We start from the raw sequence: 17,249 nt of genomic DNA, 5'->3' as shown, positions 1-17,249 counted from the left end.
AATCTCTTGGGAATACATATACATAACAGAGAATGGTGAAGTGCAGAATAAATGAGATGTTAATTAAGTCTTAACTATTCTTCCCTTGTTTATAAAAGGACTACTGTATTTTTCTAAAAAAAAAAAAAAAGAAAAAGAAAAACAATCTGATCATTTATTTAATGTCTAAGTGTCAGGAATAATAATTTTTAAAACATAAGAAAAATAAAAGCATGAAACACATAGAATAATTCAAATATGTCTTTGGAGGAGAATTACAGTATTAAATCAAAAGGTCTCTGTTGATGGTTGAATGTTTAAAGATGTAACTTTTAAATATAATTTTGAGATGCATAGAATTTTTTTTTTTTTTTTTTATCAGCTGGTTAAATAACTTTTGTTTTTGGTGTTATTTAATACTGTAAAGCTTAAGAAGCTACCATCAGCTAAGCCTGTTTTATCCACAAAGGATAATTTTTTGTGGTTTTTTTTTCGGAAAAACCTCAAATTTATGCTAAATTCTATAAGTTAAAGCCAGAAAGAAAAGAAAATTCTAAACAAGAAGCAAATTACCCAGTCAGTTATGGTGGATGAAATACACTATATCAACTGTCTTGTACCTTAAAATCACTTAGATATAAATGATATTTCAAAGGTGTTTCAAAGTTGTGCATGATAGGCAAACATGTCTTAACCAGCATATTGGTTAACACACTTTTAGTAATATTAGATCCTGAGTAAACATTAACATAATTATGTGCTTCCTAATACTTCTTTTCACATATGTGACAGCAGTGATCACCAGTGCTTGCCACCCAGAAGCAAGGATGGTAAGCCATGATAATGAACACTACATAACAATCATAAAAAGGTACATTTTGTAAAATAGTTTTCTTGTACAGTGATGCCATTTATCATTACAACTGAACTTAATTTTTTTGTTTATTTTTTTACATATAGATAAGCAGAAGTTGAAGATTTTATTAAACTTGCTAATATTTCACCAAATTTCCAACCAGCATCTTCAGAGCACAAATTAAAAATGTGGTAAATCCAGCAAAATATTAGTAAGTTCAAAAAGTTAATTATTTTCTTCTGTTGTTGATTATGTGCTGTGAAGCATTGTTATGAACCTATTTTTTGACTTACATAATGTAGATAGACATAATTTTGCTTTATCTAATTTTGGATAAAGCAAAATTATGTCTACTCCACTAGTCTCCATCATTCTCCTAGATTCCACTTATACTAATCTCTGTTGTCTGTCTGTCAGCACCCACCCCCCGCATCCATGATACTAGCCTCATATTCATTCCCATTTGCTAAAGCTTTTGCAATACTTTTCTACGTGGTATTCTGTCAAATGCCTTGGCAAAGTAGAGCAGTATCATGTTATAGCCATTATGTTTATCCAGTTCTGCTATCACTTTATTATAAAATGTGAATAAGTTACTAAGACAGGACCTACTCTTTACAAAGCCATGCTGCCCACTATAGAGTATTGCATCCCTATCCGCCCACTGTTGGATAGGGATGCAATAACTTTTCCAATACTTTAACAACCACTCCAGATATATTGATTGATCTAGTTTGCTACTTCTGTCTTGGGGCCATCTTTATACAATGGTACTATCTTACCCTCTTTCCACTCCCTTGGAACTCTATAAGAGCCAAGACTTAGATTGAATAACTACATCATAGGCAATGACAATTCTCTTGCACATTCACGTAGTACACTGGTTGATATGCCATCTAGTCCCACAACTGTGTTCACACTGAAGTTTTTAATATGCTGAACACCTCCTGTTCATCTACCTCAATGCTGATATGCAACTCTGTAACATAAACAACTGTAAAATCTCCACCTGGATGATACACCTTTGGAAAATGATCACTTGGCAACTCAACCATTTCTTTTGGCTCAGTCACCTTACTACCATAAGCAATGTTTAAAGTAATCCTACCATAGTCATTTTTCCTCTTACTCACTACATAACAAAAAACTCTTTGGGTTTACTTTGGTCTGTTTAGTTAATTCTCTCTCATAATATGATTTGGCCTTTCTTTCCATACTTGTCATTCTTCTTGCTTGTACTGTATACTGCTTATGAGTATGCTGATCACTCTTTTCTTTATATTTCCTCCACAATGTTTTCTTTTTTTACAGCTCTTGCTTCATATTCCTACTCATCCACTTAATTTCAACTTGGTTCATCCTCCTGACCTTGGGTATATAGTCTGATACTGCTACTCTTAAGCAATCTCTGACCACTTGCCATGTACTACTCACGTTCTTTCCGTGTAGCTTCTCAAGCCATGGCACTGTTCCAAGATGACTCCTGAGACTCTCATGATCACCAGCTTTATAGCTGAACATAAGCCCCTTCTTGACAGAGAACCCCACATGTTTGGCAACTTCCAAGAACAAGACAGCATGGTCACTCTCCCTAACTGGAGGCAGAGTGTCTACCTTGGTTATGAATATATCATCTGACGCTATTATCAGATCAAACACTCTCAAATCCCTTGTCTGCTCTATAACATGTTGTTTCACATCATTATCCCTTAGCAACTGTATAAATCCACTTCCATCTTGCCATGCCCCCTTTCTTCCCTCCCTCCTATCAATGTCCGCATAGTTAAAGTTCTCCATAATTATCATTTGGCCTACATTCATTGTGCTAATCTGCCAATACATGGAATCTACAATCTAGGTTCCAAAAGGTCCTAGCCTGACAAACAAAATTCGTACCAATTTTAAGCTCCCCATAGATAGCAACATCTATGGGGAGCTTAGTGTACCAGTTTCAATTCTCTACCTGTGTCATTCATTTGGAGGCACTCGCTTGATTAACACACATGGCACACTAAGTGGCTGTAATGTTTAAAATTGAGTATCGCACTGTATGTTTTTCACCAAAGAAGGGCTTTCTCCAAGTGCTATCAAACAGCAATTGTATGGTGTTTATGGGGAAGCTTCTCTTTCATATTCCAATGTGATGGAATGGGTTAAACAGTTTCGCCTAGAAAAAGAGAGAGAATCGAAGATGATCCTCGTGATGGTGGGCCTGTGGAAGTGATGAGTGAAGAAAATGTCTCTCTTGTTGAAATCTGTCATTGAGGAGGAACTGCTCAATGACAGATAGCTGAAGCTCAAAGAAATCTCGGCAAGGTTGGGGATTTCTATAATAACTGCATTTCGCATCATTCACAAGAAGTATCACACGACAAAGTCAGTGCATAGTAGGTGCCCTGACTTCTCTCTTCAATTCGGAAGGAACATCATGTGACCTGTTCCTGCAAATTTTTAGAGCTTTGCCAAGGGAATCATCAGAGAGAAGCAATGGAATCCATTGTCACTGAGGGGTAAAACCATGATCCTTTATTATGATCCTCATTCCAAAAGGGAATCCATTTAGTGGCACAAACCAGGCAAAGCACTGCCAAAAAAAGTCTAGGTCACTCAGTCTGCCAAGATCAAGGCAACAAACCTTTGAGATTTCTGGCGAATTCTCTTGATTGACTTCAAGGAAAGGAATACCACTGTGAATACAGAATATTATGCTTCACTCCTGCACAAACTGCGCAATGGCATAAAGGAGAAGAGATGAATAATGCTGAGTCATGCTGTTCGCCTGCTTCACGACAATGCACCAGTCCATATGGCTATTGTTGCGAAGGCTGCAGTGAAGGACTGTGGCTTCCAGGAGATTGAACACCAATTCTACAGTTCAGATATTGTACCCAGTGACTACTACTACTTCTCAAAACTGAAAAAAGGCCTTCGAGGAATAAAATTTGCAGATGACAATGAGGTGAAAGATGCAGTTTTAGGCCATTTTGGAGACAAAAGTACAGACTTTTTTCAACGGCAGAGAAATGTTAATTAAAAGATGTCAAAGTGTGTTGAAGTAAAGGATGATTATGTTGAAAAGTGACACAGTTGTTTTCTTTATCACCTCTAAAAGTTAGTTAGGCTGGAAACTTATGGAACCACCCTCATACATCTCCCTGTGAACTCCCTGCTATATAGCAGCACCCAACAATGTGTTTTGTCTTATTTGCCTCTATCTCACACTAGACAGCCTCAATGAACCATCTCCCCCAGACCTAAAATTTTCTTTAACTTCTAATTTTGTTGGTTGTAATTCTTCAGCTATCATCAACAATACCTCACCTCCTATCCTGTTCCCTCTATCCTCCCTGAAAATGCAATACCCTTTACATTCTGTTCCTGTAACTATATCATTTTCAGTCAACCAGGTCTCACTGGTGCTTATAATTTTGGCCAAGTCAAGCTGACCAATGCCAGAAACTCCTCCACCTTATCCCTGATACTTCTTGCATTCGTGTATATATGCATTTCAACATACTTTTGTATCCATAGTTACCAACCCAATCAAACCTGTGAAATCCCTTTCTCGGCATTGCATAATCATTACTGTACACAAGCTCATTTATCACAGAAGTGGCCACTGGGGTGCGGGGGTACATGGCTAATCACAGACGTGTACTGTCTTTTTTCTGTATCACCCAAATCCTTTGTTTTTTGCATTTTTACATATTAAAAAAAAGCACTTTTGCGTAAAAATTCAAAATTTGTAATATAATTTTGAATTTTCACATAAAAGTACTTTTCTTCTTATTATTATTATTTATGGCCAAAACTATTATTTTTCAATACTTTAAGATGAATTTCAATATTTCATAATATAAACTAAAATAAAAACACCAATATAAAGTGCCTATAGCAAATGCAATAAGCAGTTGAACAAAATAAGGGGGGAGGCTTTTCCTGATTCCTTGCAATTGTTATGACATATATAATAGGAAATTTTCTGCTTCAGCCAGCAAAATACTGAATCTTCCTACTGATTCAGCTGAAGCCAAATATCTGAAAAACACACCAAATAGGCTGAATACTAAAGCAAAATCAAATACTTAGCATCCATAATTATGGATACTTTCAGAAAATAATATTAAAAAATCGATTTTTTTGATCCTCTAAATAGTACTGCCTCCTTAAAAATATCAAAACTTACAAATTAGCAAAAAGAAAATGCCATAGAGGAAAAACCTGACGTGATAGAGAAAAATGGGTTTGATATTTGAAATCAGTGCACCCAAATTAGTAAAAAACAAGTCTCATATAAAAGTCAGCAAAAATTGTGTTGGACTGTGTAATCATAACTAAAACTAAGATGGGCAGATACATTTTAGCACATTTCATAAATATCAAATTTCAGTCAGCAAATCAACTTAGCCTTCTGTTTCATTCCAGCTATCTCTAATCTTTGAAAATGAAGATACACACATACATACACACAAGCTCTTTTCTCCTTAACCACTTGTCCAGATAGGGTAGGCATTGTTATGCTATAGGTTTTATAGCCTCTCTTGTATATGGGTGTGTGTGTGTGTGTGTGTGTGTGTGTGTGTATATAAAATTTCAACTTAAAATTATACCAAACTTGGTGTTTGGTATAATTTTAAAATACAGGTATCCCTCGATTAACGCGGTTAATTAATCGAGGGATTAAATTATTAATCCCTCGATGTCACTGCATATATCAAAATCGTGTTAATCAAATCTAATAATCAATGGTAAAAAGTACAATTCGTCCCTGATTGATTACTGTACTAATATATACGGTACTCTTTTAGGAAAGATAAAAAATGAATGCAAAGTAAATGTTTAATAAATACTTGTACCTACATTAGTTACTGCAATTTTTTTTAATCAAAAGAAGTTATAAAGAGTCATTTGAACAGTTTTAGTTTTTTCTTATCGGCATAAATTCTACGAAAACAAGCAAAATGATTCTCCAGACCTCGGCAAACAAGCATTCTTCGATTAACATCTGGATCCATATCCATTACTTGCTGCTTAAGCGATTCTAAACTGCGAAATATTCCATCCAGTTCTTTGACTGTTATTTCCTTTGGAACCTCATCTTCACATTCCATTTGTTCGTTGTCTTCATATGTGCATTGTTCAATTTCAAGATCATTGTCACTGAAATCTTTTGAATTTGAATCTAATAATTCTTTAACATCTTCTGCATATCAACACCAACAAAACCGAGGTCTTCACCAATTGCAATGATTTCTTTGACCACGTTGTTCACAGGATTTTGAAAACAACCTAAGTCATTAGCGCATTCTGGCAGAAGGTTTTTCCAAACAGCTTTCATGCAACTAGAAGACACTTGCTCCCACGAGTCACGAATGTTCTCAATTGCGTTTAATGTTAAATTTTTTCCAAAATTTAAGAAAATAGGCTTTCAAAGTTGCAATGACTCCCATGTCCATAGGTTGTAACAATGTTGTTGTATTTGGTGGGAAAAATAAAACTTTCGCATTCTCACACAGATCATTAAGAGAATTTGGATGACCACGAGGCTAGCAGCCTCGTGGCTTGAGCATGATTTTGCGTGGTAAATTTAAAGGAGCATCAATCAAAACTCTTGCTACGTATATCAAAGGATTGCTGCAATTAATTTCACTGTGATAATCAAATCCGCATTAAGCAAAACCACATTAAGCAAGGGATACCTGTATTTTGTTCAATTTGGCACAAGCAAATAACCTCACAATTTGTTTTGATATGTCTAACCCTGAAAAAGCTACCAGTCTTAGTGATGAAACTAGTCTGTGTAATTTATTTATGTAATGATTAATAAATTCCTGTTATATGAATTGCTACGACATGTCAAGCCTAAGTAACATTTTCTGTTTGAATACATTCCTACCCACCTTTTTTTTTATTACTTTGAAAATTCAATAGCTTATCATAAAACAACATACAAAAGTAGTAAATACTTTATTACCAATATTTTTCTTCCAACTGCCGGGGCATTCTTGGAGTTCAAGCAATCAAGATGAAAATGAGTAAGAATGTGAAATATTCAAACTAGTGTCCTAATAGCATGAGTACATCCTTCAGGTGTAGTCAAGGCCAATAGTTTGTTGTTGTTATTCTTTTTTTTTTTTTTTTTTTTTTTTGTAGTGGTGGGGGATGACAGCCTCCCAAATCATTAGAAGTTTCTTGCAACCAAATTTATTTATATTAAAACTTTCTGTACAGTATGCTGACTTCCAGAATAGTCTTTCACTTCTGGACAGCATCATTCTAAAGTAGTAGTTTTCTTCGATCTTATTGCATGAAGGATGTCAACCACATATCTCCTTTTCCATATACAGAAAGCATAACACATTGTTTCTGAAATGAAAGACTATTCTGGGAATCAGTGCACACATTACAGAATAACTTATTATTACAGTTCTACAACCTAAATTGAGTCTTGGTCTTCTGATTTGTTGCCTTCAACACTGCTGTCCAGAACCTTACTTCTCCATTTTGGACATTGCATGATGTTGCTATAATGACCAATAATATCTATCTATTTTTCTTGGTTTTTATAAAGAATTTTACTATTTATAGTCTTCTTAAGAATACTGTCATTTTGGATGAAAAACATGTCCTGCTCGCTGCAACTTTTTTTGGAATTTGATTATACTAAAAAAACATAGGTTCTTTGAAAAGTTGATAAAACTGAGAACTATATCTGGATCTTCTAGAGACCATCATTCATTGAGCCAAATATTTTTCTAAATATTTTCCTTTTAAAAGTTGAAATCAAATTCTCGATCCTAGCTATAAATATACAGGTTTCACATCCACAGATAGCAATTGGATTTTACAGAATATGCCTATTAAATTTAAATTCAATGCTACCAAAAGAATCTTATCTCTCAGAAGAAAGATATCACCTTATGTTCCCAAGTCTCTGAACAGGAAACTTGAGTATAGGGATCCTGCAGAATGATCTAAATAAACTGCATGCTATGTATTACAGAAATGGAACTGCACTGCAAGAAATTGATGAAACAAGAGATTTAGTGTAAATTGTGAAGTTTAGAGGACACACTGCAAAAGTGAGCAATATCTCAAGTGATCACTTGCATATTAAGAAACACACTGAAAGCAATCTCTCTTTATATGGCTTTAATACAATCATATATGGACTAGAGTACACATATTTGGCCATCTAGGATATGATAGAAAGGATTCAGAGGCAAGTGACCAAAACAGTAAATGTTTTGTACAATGCTACTTACCAAAGCTTTGTAGGTTAAAAAGTCCAACAGATGAAAAAAGAGGAGGTATGATAGAAATGCATAAATTACTAAATGGGTTTATAGAATAAATGCCCAAGAAATTTTCCAATATATGACTTGAGAGAACAACAGGGTCATCCCTGGAAGTTCTGTAAGAGAGTGGTTAACAAGGGTGTCAAAAGTAGATGTTTTGAATGGAGAGTAGCAAATGAGTAGAAAAGGATGAAAGCAGTGGTTATAGTGCTATGTTGTTAAATGACTTTAAGGAGAGATATGATATTCATTGTGTCAATAATGTTAATGTGGTCCTCCCAGGATGAGTCAATGCCCTCATAAGTAGCATTCTGCAAAACACTTACCATTTCCATCACTCACCTCTGAATCCTCTCTACCATATCCCAGATGACCAAATATGTGTAGTCCTCTATGCATGTGCCCCTCTCGTTGGTTTTTCAGTTTTCAGGGAGAAAACCGAAGTTTCTGAGAAACATGTTTTTAACTCTGCTAACTCATCTTCAATTAAAAAAGACCTTATAAAGGTTCTTCACATTCCATATGGGATTTAAACCTAGCTCTTTCCAACTGGGAGCACATATATTGCATTGCCCTTCCAACCACCAATTTTAATAATCTTATCCAAGATTATTAAAAGGTTTTTAATAGGCTACTGCTTGGAGTTTATGGATCCCATACATTTAGGATCCAAGTTATTAATACACTAGATCACCATAAAACTGATACTTTCTATTACCCTTACTGAAAAAAAGACCCCATATGCATTTTAAAACTTAATTTTTCAAAATGAAAAAAATCAGAACATTAAATAGCACTAAGGAAAAAAGTGCAAACTTTTTTTTTTCAGAACTTTCCTACATTAAGAAGAGTCCATTCTTAGCTTAAGTAGTTAGATAGAAACTTACTGGAAAGAAAGATCATTTTGTTCTCACTTTTAGCTTTCTGAAAGGCTTCTTCTCCCCAAGGATACCTATAAAAGAAATTATCCGTAACTATTTTTACTTTTTCTTTTAAATGTTTCAAGTACTTTCAATAGATGCATTAAAGTTTTTTCCTTTTTTTTTCCACCTACAAAGTATTATTGCTAATTGTTTAAATTTTGTATAGAAAATTTTATGTAATATTTAAAAGAAAATGTTCAACTGTACATATATTTGCTATTTATATCTGTGGTACCTTTTATTATCATATTATCACATAACTGTCTGTTTGACCAAGTGGTTAGACAGTATCTTCACTCTCAAATCAACAAGCTGTGGGTTTGAAATCCAATCTAGCATGAATGTTTGTGAATCTTTAAATAGTATATAATTTTCATCAAGTGTAAGACAACCCTGCTACTAACAAGAAGAATGGAGTATTTGAAAAGTACCATATTTAGTTTCTAAAAAAGACTTTTCCAGATTATCTAAACCATTAGGCAAATCTACATTTGCTATATAATCTATATAATACATGGTATATATATATGAGTACCATGGAAGGGTTGTGTACACATAGTATGTATACACATACACAACATTTAAAAAAATTTTCGATAGATACACACTGTCTTATTTGGGGGTGGGGGGAAGGTTTTACTAAACTTCGTATTCTTAATAATATTTTGTATAACACATTAGTCCACAGTACTTTTTTTTTCTTCTTCTAGCTTACTGAACTTTTCCAGTCCAGGATTCCCATCTCACCTGTATTGGATGTTATCCTCCCAAGATTACTGTGACCTTTCTCTAGGTCACTTTCCATCACACATCCCATTTCGTTGAGTGCCTGTTTAGCTATTCTCACCCCTTCTTTCTGCACATACAAGCCATATCAGTCTGCAAGTTCTGATTTCATCAGTTAGTAGTAGCAGGGATCTACAGAGTTCACGCAGTTCTCAATTATGCATTCTCCATTCATCTGTTATCACTTACAGGTCCAAAGACTAAGGTTTTCTTTTCAAAGATCTATTTTCTGCTTAACTTAAAATGTTTACTTGATCATATATTAAAAGACTACTTGGCATTAAGCAAAAAATTTGAAAGAGGTGTGTGTGTGCACGTGCACGCACACATGCATTGTCTGGGTGGATTTGTTGTTCCCGAATGAATGTATTATGTTGTTAAGCTCTTGCCTTGATGGCAGCTCTACAGAATCATATTCTTCAACAGTAGATGGTATCTAATTCTGAGTTGCAGAGGTAATGTTCTTATTCAATAATTCATGGAAATATTCTCTTCATCTGCTTTTTCCTTTTTCTTTTTTGTGTTAACATGTTTCCTTTTCCATCTCTGCATATATCTAGAACAGGCTTATATCCTCCTTTAATTTACTAGAAAAGTACCAAAGGAACATAACTGAGACAAAGAGGACTAAAACAAGTAAGATAAGCTAAATAATAAATGTGGGATATCACATTTGGGCAATAGTGATCAGGGAAAGGAAGGGGATGACTTCCTTTCCTTAGATAAACTTCTTGATTGAAAGGCAATTTAAGTAGAATTATGTGGGGGGCTTCAAAATGGGGAAATGGACAGTGAAACCTATTTTTGCCTCCGGTCCCTCTGAAGGTTCAACTACAGAAGAAGTGGACAATTTTCTGATTCATTATAGAAAGCTAATGACATTTAATAACAAAAAAAAAAAAAGAAAATGTAAAAACTGGTCCTTGTTGGAGATCTAAACATCTGGGTAATAGATATAGAAATGTTCTGGGAAAATTTGGAGAAAAGGACAAAGCTAATAATGGTAAGTATCTGCTCAGTTTCAGAACACAGACTAGTCATTACTAACACCATATTTCAAAAGATGTGCAGAAATTCACATGGACAGAAGACCCAAGAAAGAAAAAAAAAAAAAAAAAAAGAAGTCTTATTGACCTCTTACATAAAGCAAAGTGGATACTAGATCCAACATTATTTCAAAGCTAAATGTTTGTAGTTAAACTATGAAAGTTTTATAAGTTGACTTGAGAGCTTACGAGAATCCAATCCTCAGCATTCCCGAATTGCCTAACTTGCACTACTTAAAAGGCATGAGCGCTGCCCAAGCGTCAATATATTTGCCTTTTATTAGTGCATTTGATAAAGGTTTCGCTGGACGGATAGCTGGATGGTTCTCTTCAGAGACCAGGCAGAAACCTGAAACCTTAAAGGCAACTGAGGGATGCCAAGGATTGTATTCTCATAAGCTCTCAGGTCAACTTGCAAAACTTTCATAGTTTCTACAAACATTTGGCTTTGAAATAATGTTGGATCTAGTATCCACATTGCCTATGTAATTTTGCATTATTTATTTAAATAAAAATATGCAAGAAAGTTTTAAAAAGAACTAGTCATGCAGTTTGTAGAAGTCAACTGTAGATTCAACTACACTGCTGTCCAAAACCTAAGGACGAAACTATTTCTGAAGATTGCAACTGCAAATTCAGACGAATCAGCTTGTGGCAATTTATATACTGATGATTTTGAGTAGAAAGTGGGTATATATTCAAATTTTTGAATTGCACACAAAGGGATCACATGGTAACACTCAACAGGATAAAACGCAAAAGGCTGTGCTAAGCAAATTGTGTTTAAAGGAAGCTGTTTTCATGAAGGAAACAAGTCGCACACTTGGGTGTCTTGTAATGTCTCAAAACATCCCTAGATGATTTCACACAGGGAAGAATCATTGGAAAGAGTGAAGAAGGCTGCAGAATTACTGATATTGCCAGAGAGTTTGGAATCTCACATACCATTGTACCCAGGCTCTGGGCAGTGTTTCAAATGGAATGTGTTCCAGACATTTGATAAGAGGTCGCCCTAGCTCTACCACAGAGCAAAGGCAGATTTTTAGTTATAACAGCAAAACATAATTGATATACCATGGTAGCTCCATTCAAGCACAGGTACACGGATATCTTGACAAACTGTGGCAAGATATTTACAACAAGTAGGCCTATATGTCAGAAGGCCTGTAGTCTGTAGAGCATGTTTTTAATGGTGTTGTATCCATAAAAATTGGACAAGACACCAATGGGTACTCTTTAACAGATGAGAGTTGTTTTATTCTTTCCTCCAATTTTAGACAACACTTGATCTGGAGTGAAAGTGGTACTGGGAGAAGGCATTATGCTTAATGGATGCACCGAGCTTCAACTGCTGGAAAAAAGGACTATGACTGGTGAAGGATATTGCAATGAAGTTCTTCGATGTCATGTTTGTTTGTTCCATGGTACTGTAGACAAAGAATTCATTTTTATGGATGACAATCCGCACAACATTGTACATGAGCAGTGGAGATACTTCTGGAGACCGAGGATATTAATTGAATCGAGAGGTCAGCATGCTCCCCAGACTCAACCCCATAGAGCATGTTTAGGATGTAATAGGGAAATGCATTGCTGCTCAAAATTCCCCTTCAAAAACAAGCCTTATCCTTGCTCTAAGGAGCAGAGGGCCAGTTTTCCTCAAGAACTCCTGAATCACTTGGTGCTAAGCATGGTACAATGTTGTGAGAGCTGCACTGCAGTTCAGGGTGGACATATTCCATACTGAAATGTCTCTGTCTGTTTCTCTCTCTCTCTCTCTCTCTGCATAGTTATCTTCAGGAAATTTGTAACTTTTGCCAAAAATGTATTGCAAATTAATTTGTACAAAATTTATAACACTTTTTGTGTAATATAATTTATTAGTATGCCGGCAATTAATTTATGTCCATATTTGGCTGTAGTCATGAAATTATTTTCATATACAGGTAAAAATATACATTGTCCTTAGCTTTTCGACACCAGTATATAAAGTATATAATAAATTTTATTCAAGAAAATGGAGAACGGCTTGTCTTTCAGATGTTTTTAACCCTCTCATGCATAAGGGCCTCATATGAGGACACATATTTTCCCTCATAATAATTATTCATTCATAATTTAGTGCTACTGTATGCATGTAATCCTTATCTGGGGAGACCAAAGTGTTCTTAGAAACCACACCAGATGACAGGAGTTTCAATAGAGTTACACGAATACCAATCTCTCTGAAGTGCATGGTGGTATCAAGGAGGAAGTGAAAAGCTGCTGTTTTGTTGATTTGAATTTGGTGATTTTATGAGTCTTCTGGAAAGGTTAGTATGGTTTTATATATTGTTATACCTTGTAGATGAAGTGTGAATATTTAATTTGTTCATGTCCATATTCATAAAATGAACTTGAAAATAACCTGTCCTCACGTGAGGACAATATCCATTTTAGAAATTATGGACTTTACCACAACCGTGTTATAAATAACTTTTAATTTCCCAGAGTTTCGACCTTCATATTAGGTCATCATCTGGAGTATATACAAATATACAAGGACAAGCTGAGTTACATTTCACACAGTATGCTAAAGAGACACTGATTTGATCAACGGTTATCCTAATGACTTCTAGTGAAAAAAAAAAATATATATATATATATATATATATATAAATAGATAAAATTAATTATTTAGAAACTATATCAAAACTAAATTCTATAATAGGATAACATAAGAGAAACATTCTTTTACATAGAAGTTTTCTTACAGTAACAATGATGTCCTAACATGAGAACTGTTATATTAATTTAAAATTCTGGATTATCTACAGTCCTGTTTATAGTTAACTCTTAGGAAGAAAGGTTCCGTGGGTAGAATATGTGCCTTCCATATGCTTGGGATTTTTCAGACAATCATTATTGTTCACATTAGGGTGGTTGATAAAAATCTCACAGGCTTCCTTAAATTAAGTTCATACCATGTTTTGGTGTGATGTAAACAATTGGTGCTTTTCCTGTCAATTCTATGTAAAGTGTTCAGGGCATGATCAGAAAGGCCAGCTTCACCATAGTTATTATATTTAATGTGTTGTTTATGTTGTTTTTGTCTGATAGGAATTGTGCATCCTATTTCCCCTATATATGGTAGATTACAGGTGCAATAAATACAGTATACTCCAGGGGTAGGCCAGCAGAAAGAGCGAGTCTTTGGATGAGTTGAGTAAGCTTTTTAATTTTGCAGGAGGTTTAAAGGTGGCTTTGAGGTTGTATTTCTATAGTATTGATTATTTTATCTGATGTCCCTTTAATGCAAGGAATGGTTATAGTTTTATTGTAGTATGGTTTATCTTTGTTTTTAATTGAGGTCCTGTAGAGAATTTTGTTAATAGTGTTTTGGCTGTAACCATTTTTAGGAAAATATTGCTGATAACTTTAAATTGGCCTTTAAGCACTTGTTCATTGAGCAAATCTTAAAAGCCCTGTTTTTTTAGAGTATTAATGACACCTAGTTTTTGTGTATATATTGGCCAGTATGTGTCGGTTTCAGTAAACAGAGAAGGAAAGACTGCCAGAAGGAAGATGTGTGACAAGTGTATCTAGAAACGGAATCTGTTTCTAGATTTTCACTAGAGGTCATGCCAGTAGAATAACCATTGATCAAATCATTCTCTTTAGCATACTGTGTGAAATGTAACTCAGTTTGTCCTTGTATATTAGTATATACTGCAAATGATGACCTTAATATGAAGGTTGAAACATCGGAAAATTAAAATAGTTATTCATAACACGGTTGTAAAGTCCATAATTTCTAAAATGTATGCTGATCACCATGCAACACTAAAAGAAAGGAGTAAGGACAATATGTTTGTAAGGTAATCTATGTCGCAAATAGTTTGAGGTTAGAAAGTTCTTGTACAATATTTTTATAATTTTATTTATTTTATTTTTGCAAACATAAATGAATAGTAAGTGTGTTAATTGGCATTATCATCTCTTTTATAGACGGATAACCAAAAGCCACGTCCATCAAGCATAAAAAAGGCTAATTACCACAAGAGACTTACTGAAGAGGAGATTGAAAAACTGTTGGAGGAATCTGAAGATGGTTTGGAGCTGAGTGATTCTGATGATGATCCTACATACCAGCAGCCACAAAATGATCCTATAGAGAGTGACAGTTCAAGTGAAGAGAGTGATGTTCCGTGTCCTTCCCCTGTTGGTCACTCTCACAACGTTCAAAGTCCAGCTAGTGTGCAAAATACAGCTGTTGCTGGTCATAAGCCTTTGCAGAGACAACCAGTATGGTTTAGTAAGAAAGATAATCCCTTTGCAGGTACTGAACCACAGTTTAGAAGAAAATACCAAGTAAATATTTACAGAGAGAGCCCTGTAGATTATTTTTCACAGCTGTTTCAGATGAATTGATGGATGAAATTGTGAAACAAACTAATCTGTATGCATGCCGTAAAGGAAAAGATAATTTAGCACTTACTGTGATTGAACTCAAAATTTACCTTGGAATTGTACTTGTCATGACATACATAAAATACCCACGTGTAAGGCAGTATTGGTCTTCTGAACATGAGAAACGTTTTGACAGCAGTGGACACTTCCCAAAGAAGACAACAGGTGCTAATGCCAATTGTTGCAGAGATGTACACTGTAATCCAAATTTTGATCATTCATGCAGTGTTTCAGCAAAATATAAATTGTTTATAATATGTTTTGTCATACTTGTAATGTGTTTCAATTAAAATAAATTCCTTAGTCTAAGTCATTTCCATAGCATACTGTTGCATACTCATTGCATACTTCGGCTGGTTTAGTTATCAAGAAGTAGTAATAAGATCTTGCTTACCACTATGCTGCAATTTTTTATTAAGTTCATAATATGGAGTTAAACAAATATCCAATTGTCGCGTGAATTTTCCAGAGCGCTTCATTGAGAGATCATTATCCATAAAATAACTTTCTTGCCAAGTTCAATCCTTCTGCTAATTTCTTTAAACTGAATTCTTTAAAGGATTCATCGCAATCAGAATCTTCAACAGAACTTTCCCCGCCATCTATTTCCCCATCAATTACTTCACTAATTTCGTTTTCAACCATATTGCCATTATTATAAAAATAAATTTTTTTTTTACATGAAAAAAAAAAAAAGCATTACATATTGTATGTAACTCACCAGAAAATAACGTCTCAGCTTGAGATTAACACACTTATGATTTTTAATGCGCTTTTCTGGCAGAAAATGAAGACAATTTTCAACAATAAACACTTTATACAGTAAACAATTGATGTACATGCTTGCTAAAGGGTATTTCCCCTAATATAAATTTGCTACTTATAACTACATGCACGATACAGGCAGACGCAAATTTAGCGAAGATAAAATTTGATTTTTAAGTCGCGTGTTGAAAAATATATGAACAGATAAAGGGTTACTACAGTTTGTAGACCGTCTTATATTGAAACCACATTGTATAAGTACAGCGTTCAACAAGGGATACTACAATTTGTATACCGCGTTATATCGAAACTGCATTGTATAAGTACCACATAATACGAGGGTTACTTGTATGTATGTATATATTAAATCATTATTTTTATAAGTTTTTAGTGTACTTATACAAGTAACTTTTAATATAAGATACTTGTATAAAAGTAACTTGTACTTACACAAGTAACTTTTAATATAAAAGTTTCAAATACTCTGAACCAGAGACAGTATGAGAAAACATGTATATTTAAAAGCAAAGTTGTTTCATAAGCTGCTTAAAATGGGAAGATATCCTTCAACCTCAGATACTTACAGATACTGGTAATGTATTTCACACAAATTTGGAATCTATTTCTTACACTCCTTAAGGATCTCTAAGAATTTTGGCAAAATTGAACCAAAATTAAGGGATAGAAAGTAAAATTCTATAGGTACTTCCAAGATGATATTTACTTGGTTGGACAATACCATCTTAAACTAGAAACACACAGAATCGAATATACTCCCTGTTATCTGTTCACTTTCCTACTTTTTTTCCGAATACTTATATCTGTGGTCTTTATTTTCATTTCAGACAAATTATGGAGACTACAACCGTGTTAGAAATAATTACTTTAATTTCCCGACATTTCGACCTTCGTATTAAGGTCATCATCTGGAGTACACACACACACACACACACACACATATATATATATATATACAGAGACAAGCTAAATTATATTTCAAACAGTATGCCAAAGAGACAATGATTTGATCAACGGTAATTCTACCGGCCTGACCTCTAGTGAAAAATAAATAAATACAAATTTAATCAAATAAAATAACTATCGGCTCATAGTGCTCTGGCCAATAGTTGAAGGTAAAGATAGCCGC

General features: G+C 34.4%; 1 protein-coding gene across 2 annotated transcripts in view; it reads right to left on the bottom strand.

The window, feature by feature from the left end:
• Nucleotides 1-17,249, bottom strand: part of LOC150097359 (spermatogenesis-associated protein 20) — a 158,516-nt gene that overhangs the window by 121,969 nt on the left and 19,298 nt on the right. For both annotated transcript variants that reach the window (XM_090407484.1, XM_090407485.1), the window contains exon 3: nt 9,021-9,085. In XM_090407484.1, coding sequence (XP_090263610.1) covers nt 9,021-9,085 — 65 coding nt within the window. The remainder of the gene's footprint in view (nt 1-9,020; nt 9,086-17,249) is intronic.

The sequence above is a fragment of the Typopeltis vanoorti genome, chromosome 17 (assembly GCF_054136105.1).
Source record: "Typopeltis vanoorti isolate ZY-2024b chromosome 17, IOZ_Tvanoo_1.0, whole genome shotgun sequence".
Classification (NCBI taxonomy): Eukaryota; Metazoa; Arthropoda; class Arachnida; order Uropygi; family Thelyphonidae; genus Typopeltis; species Typopeltis vanoorti.
Note: the sequence above shows the minus strand (reverse complement) of the source record. Positions and strands in the feature narration are given on the sequence as shown.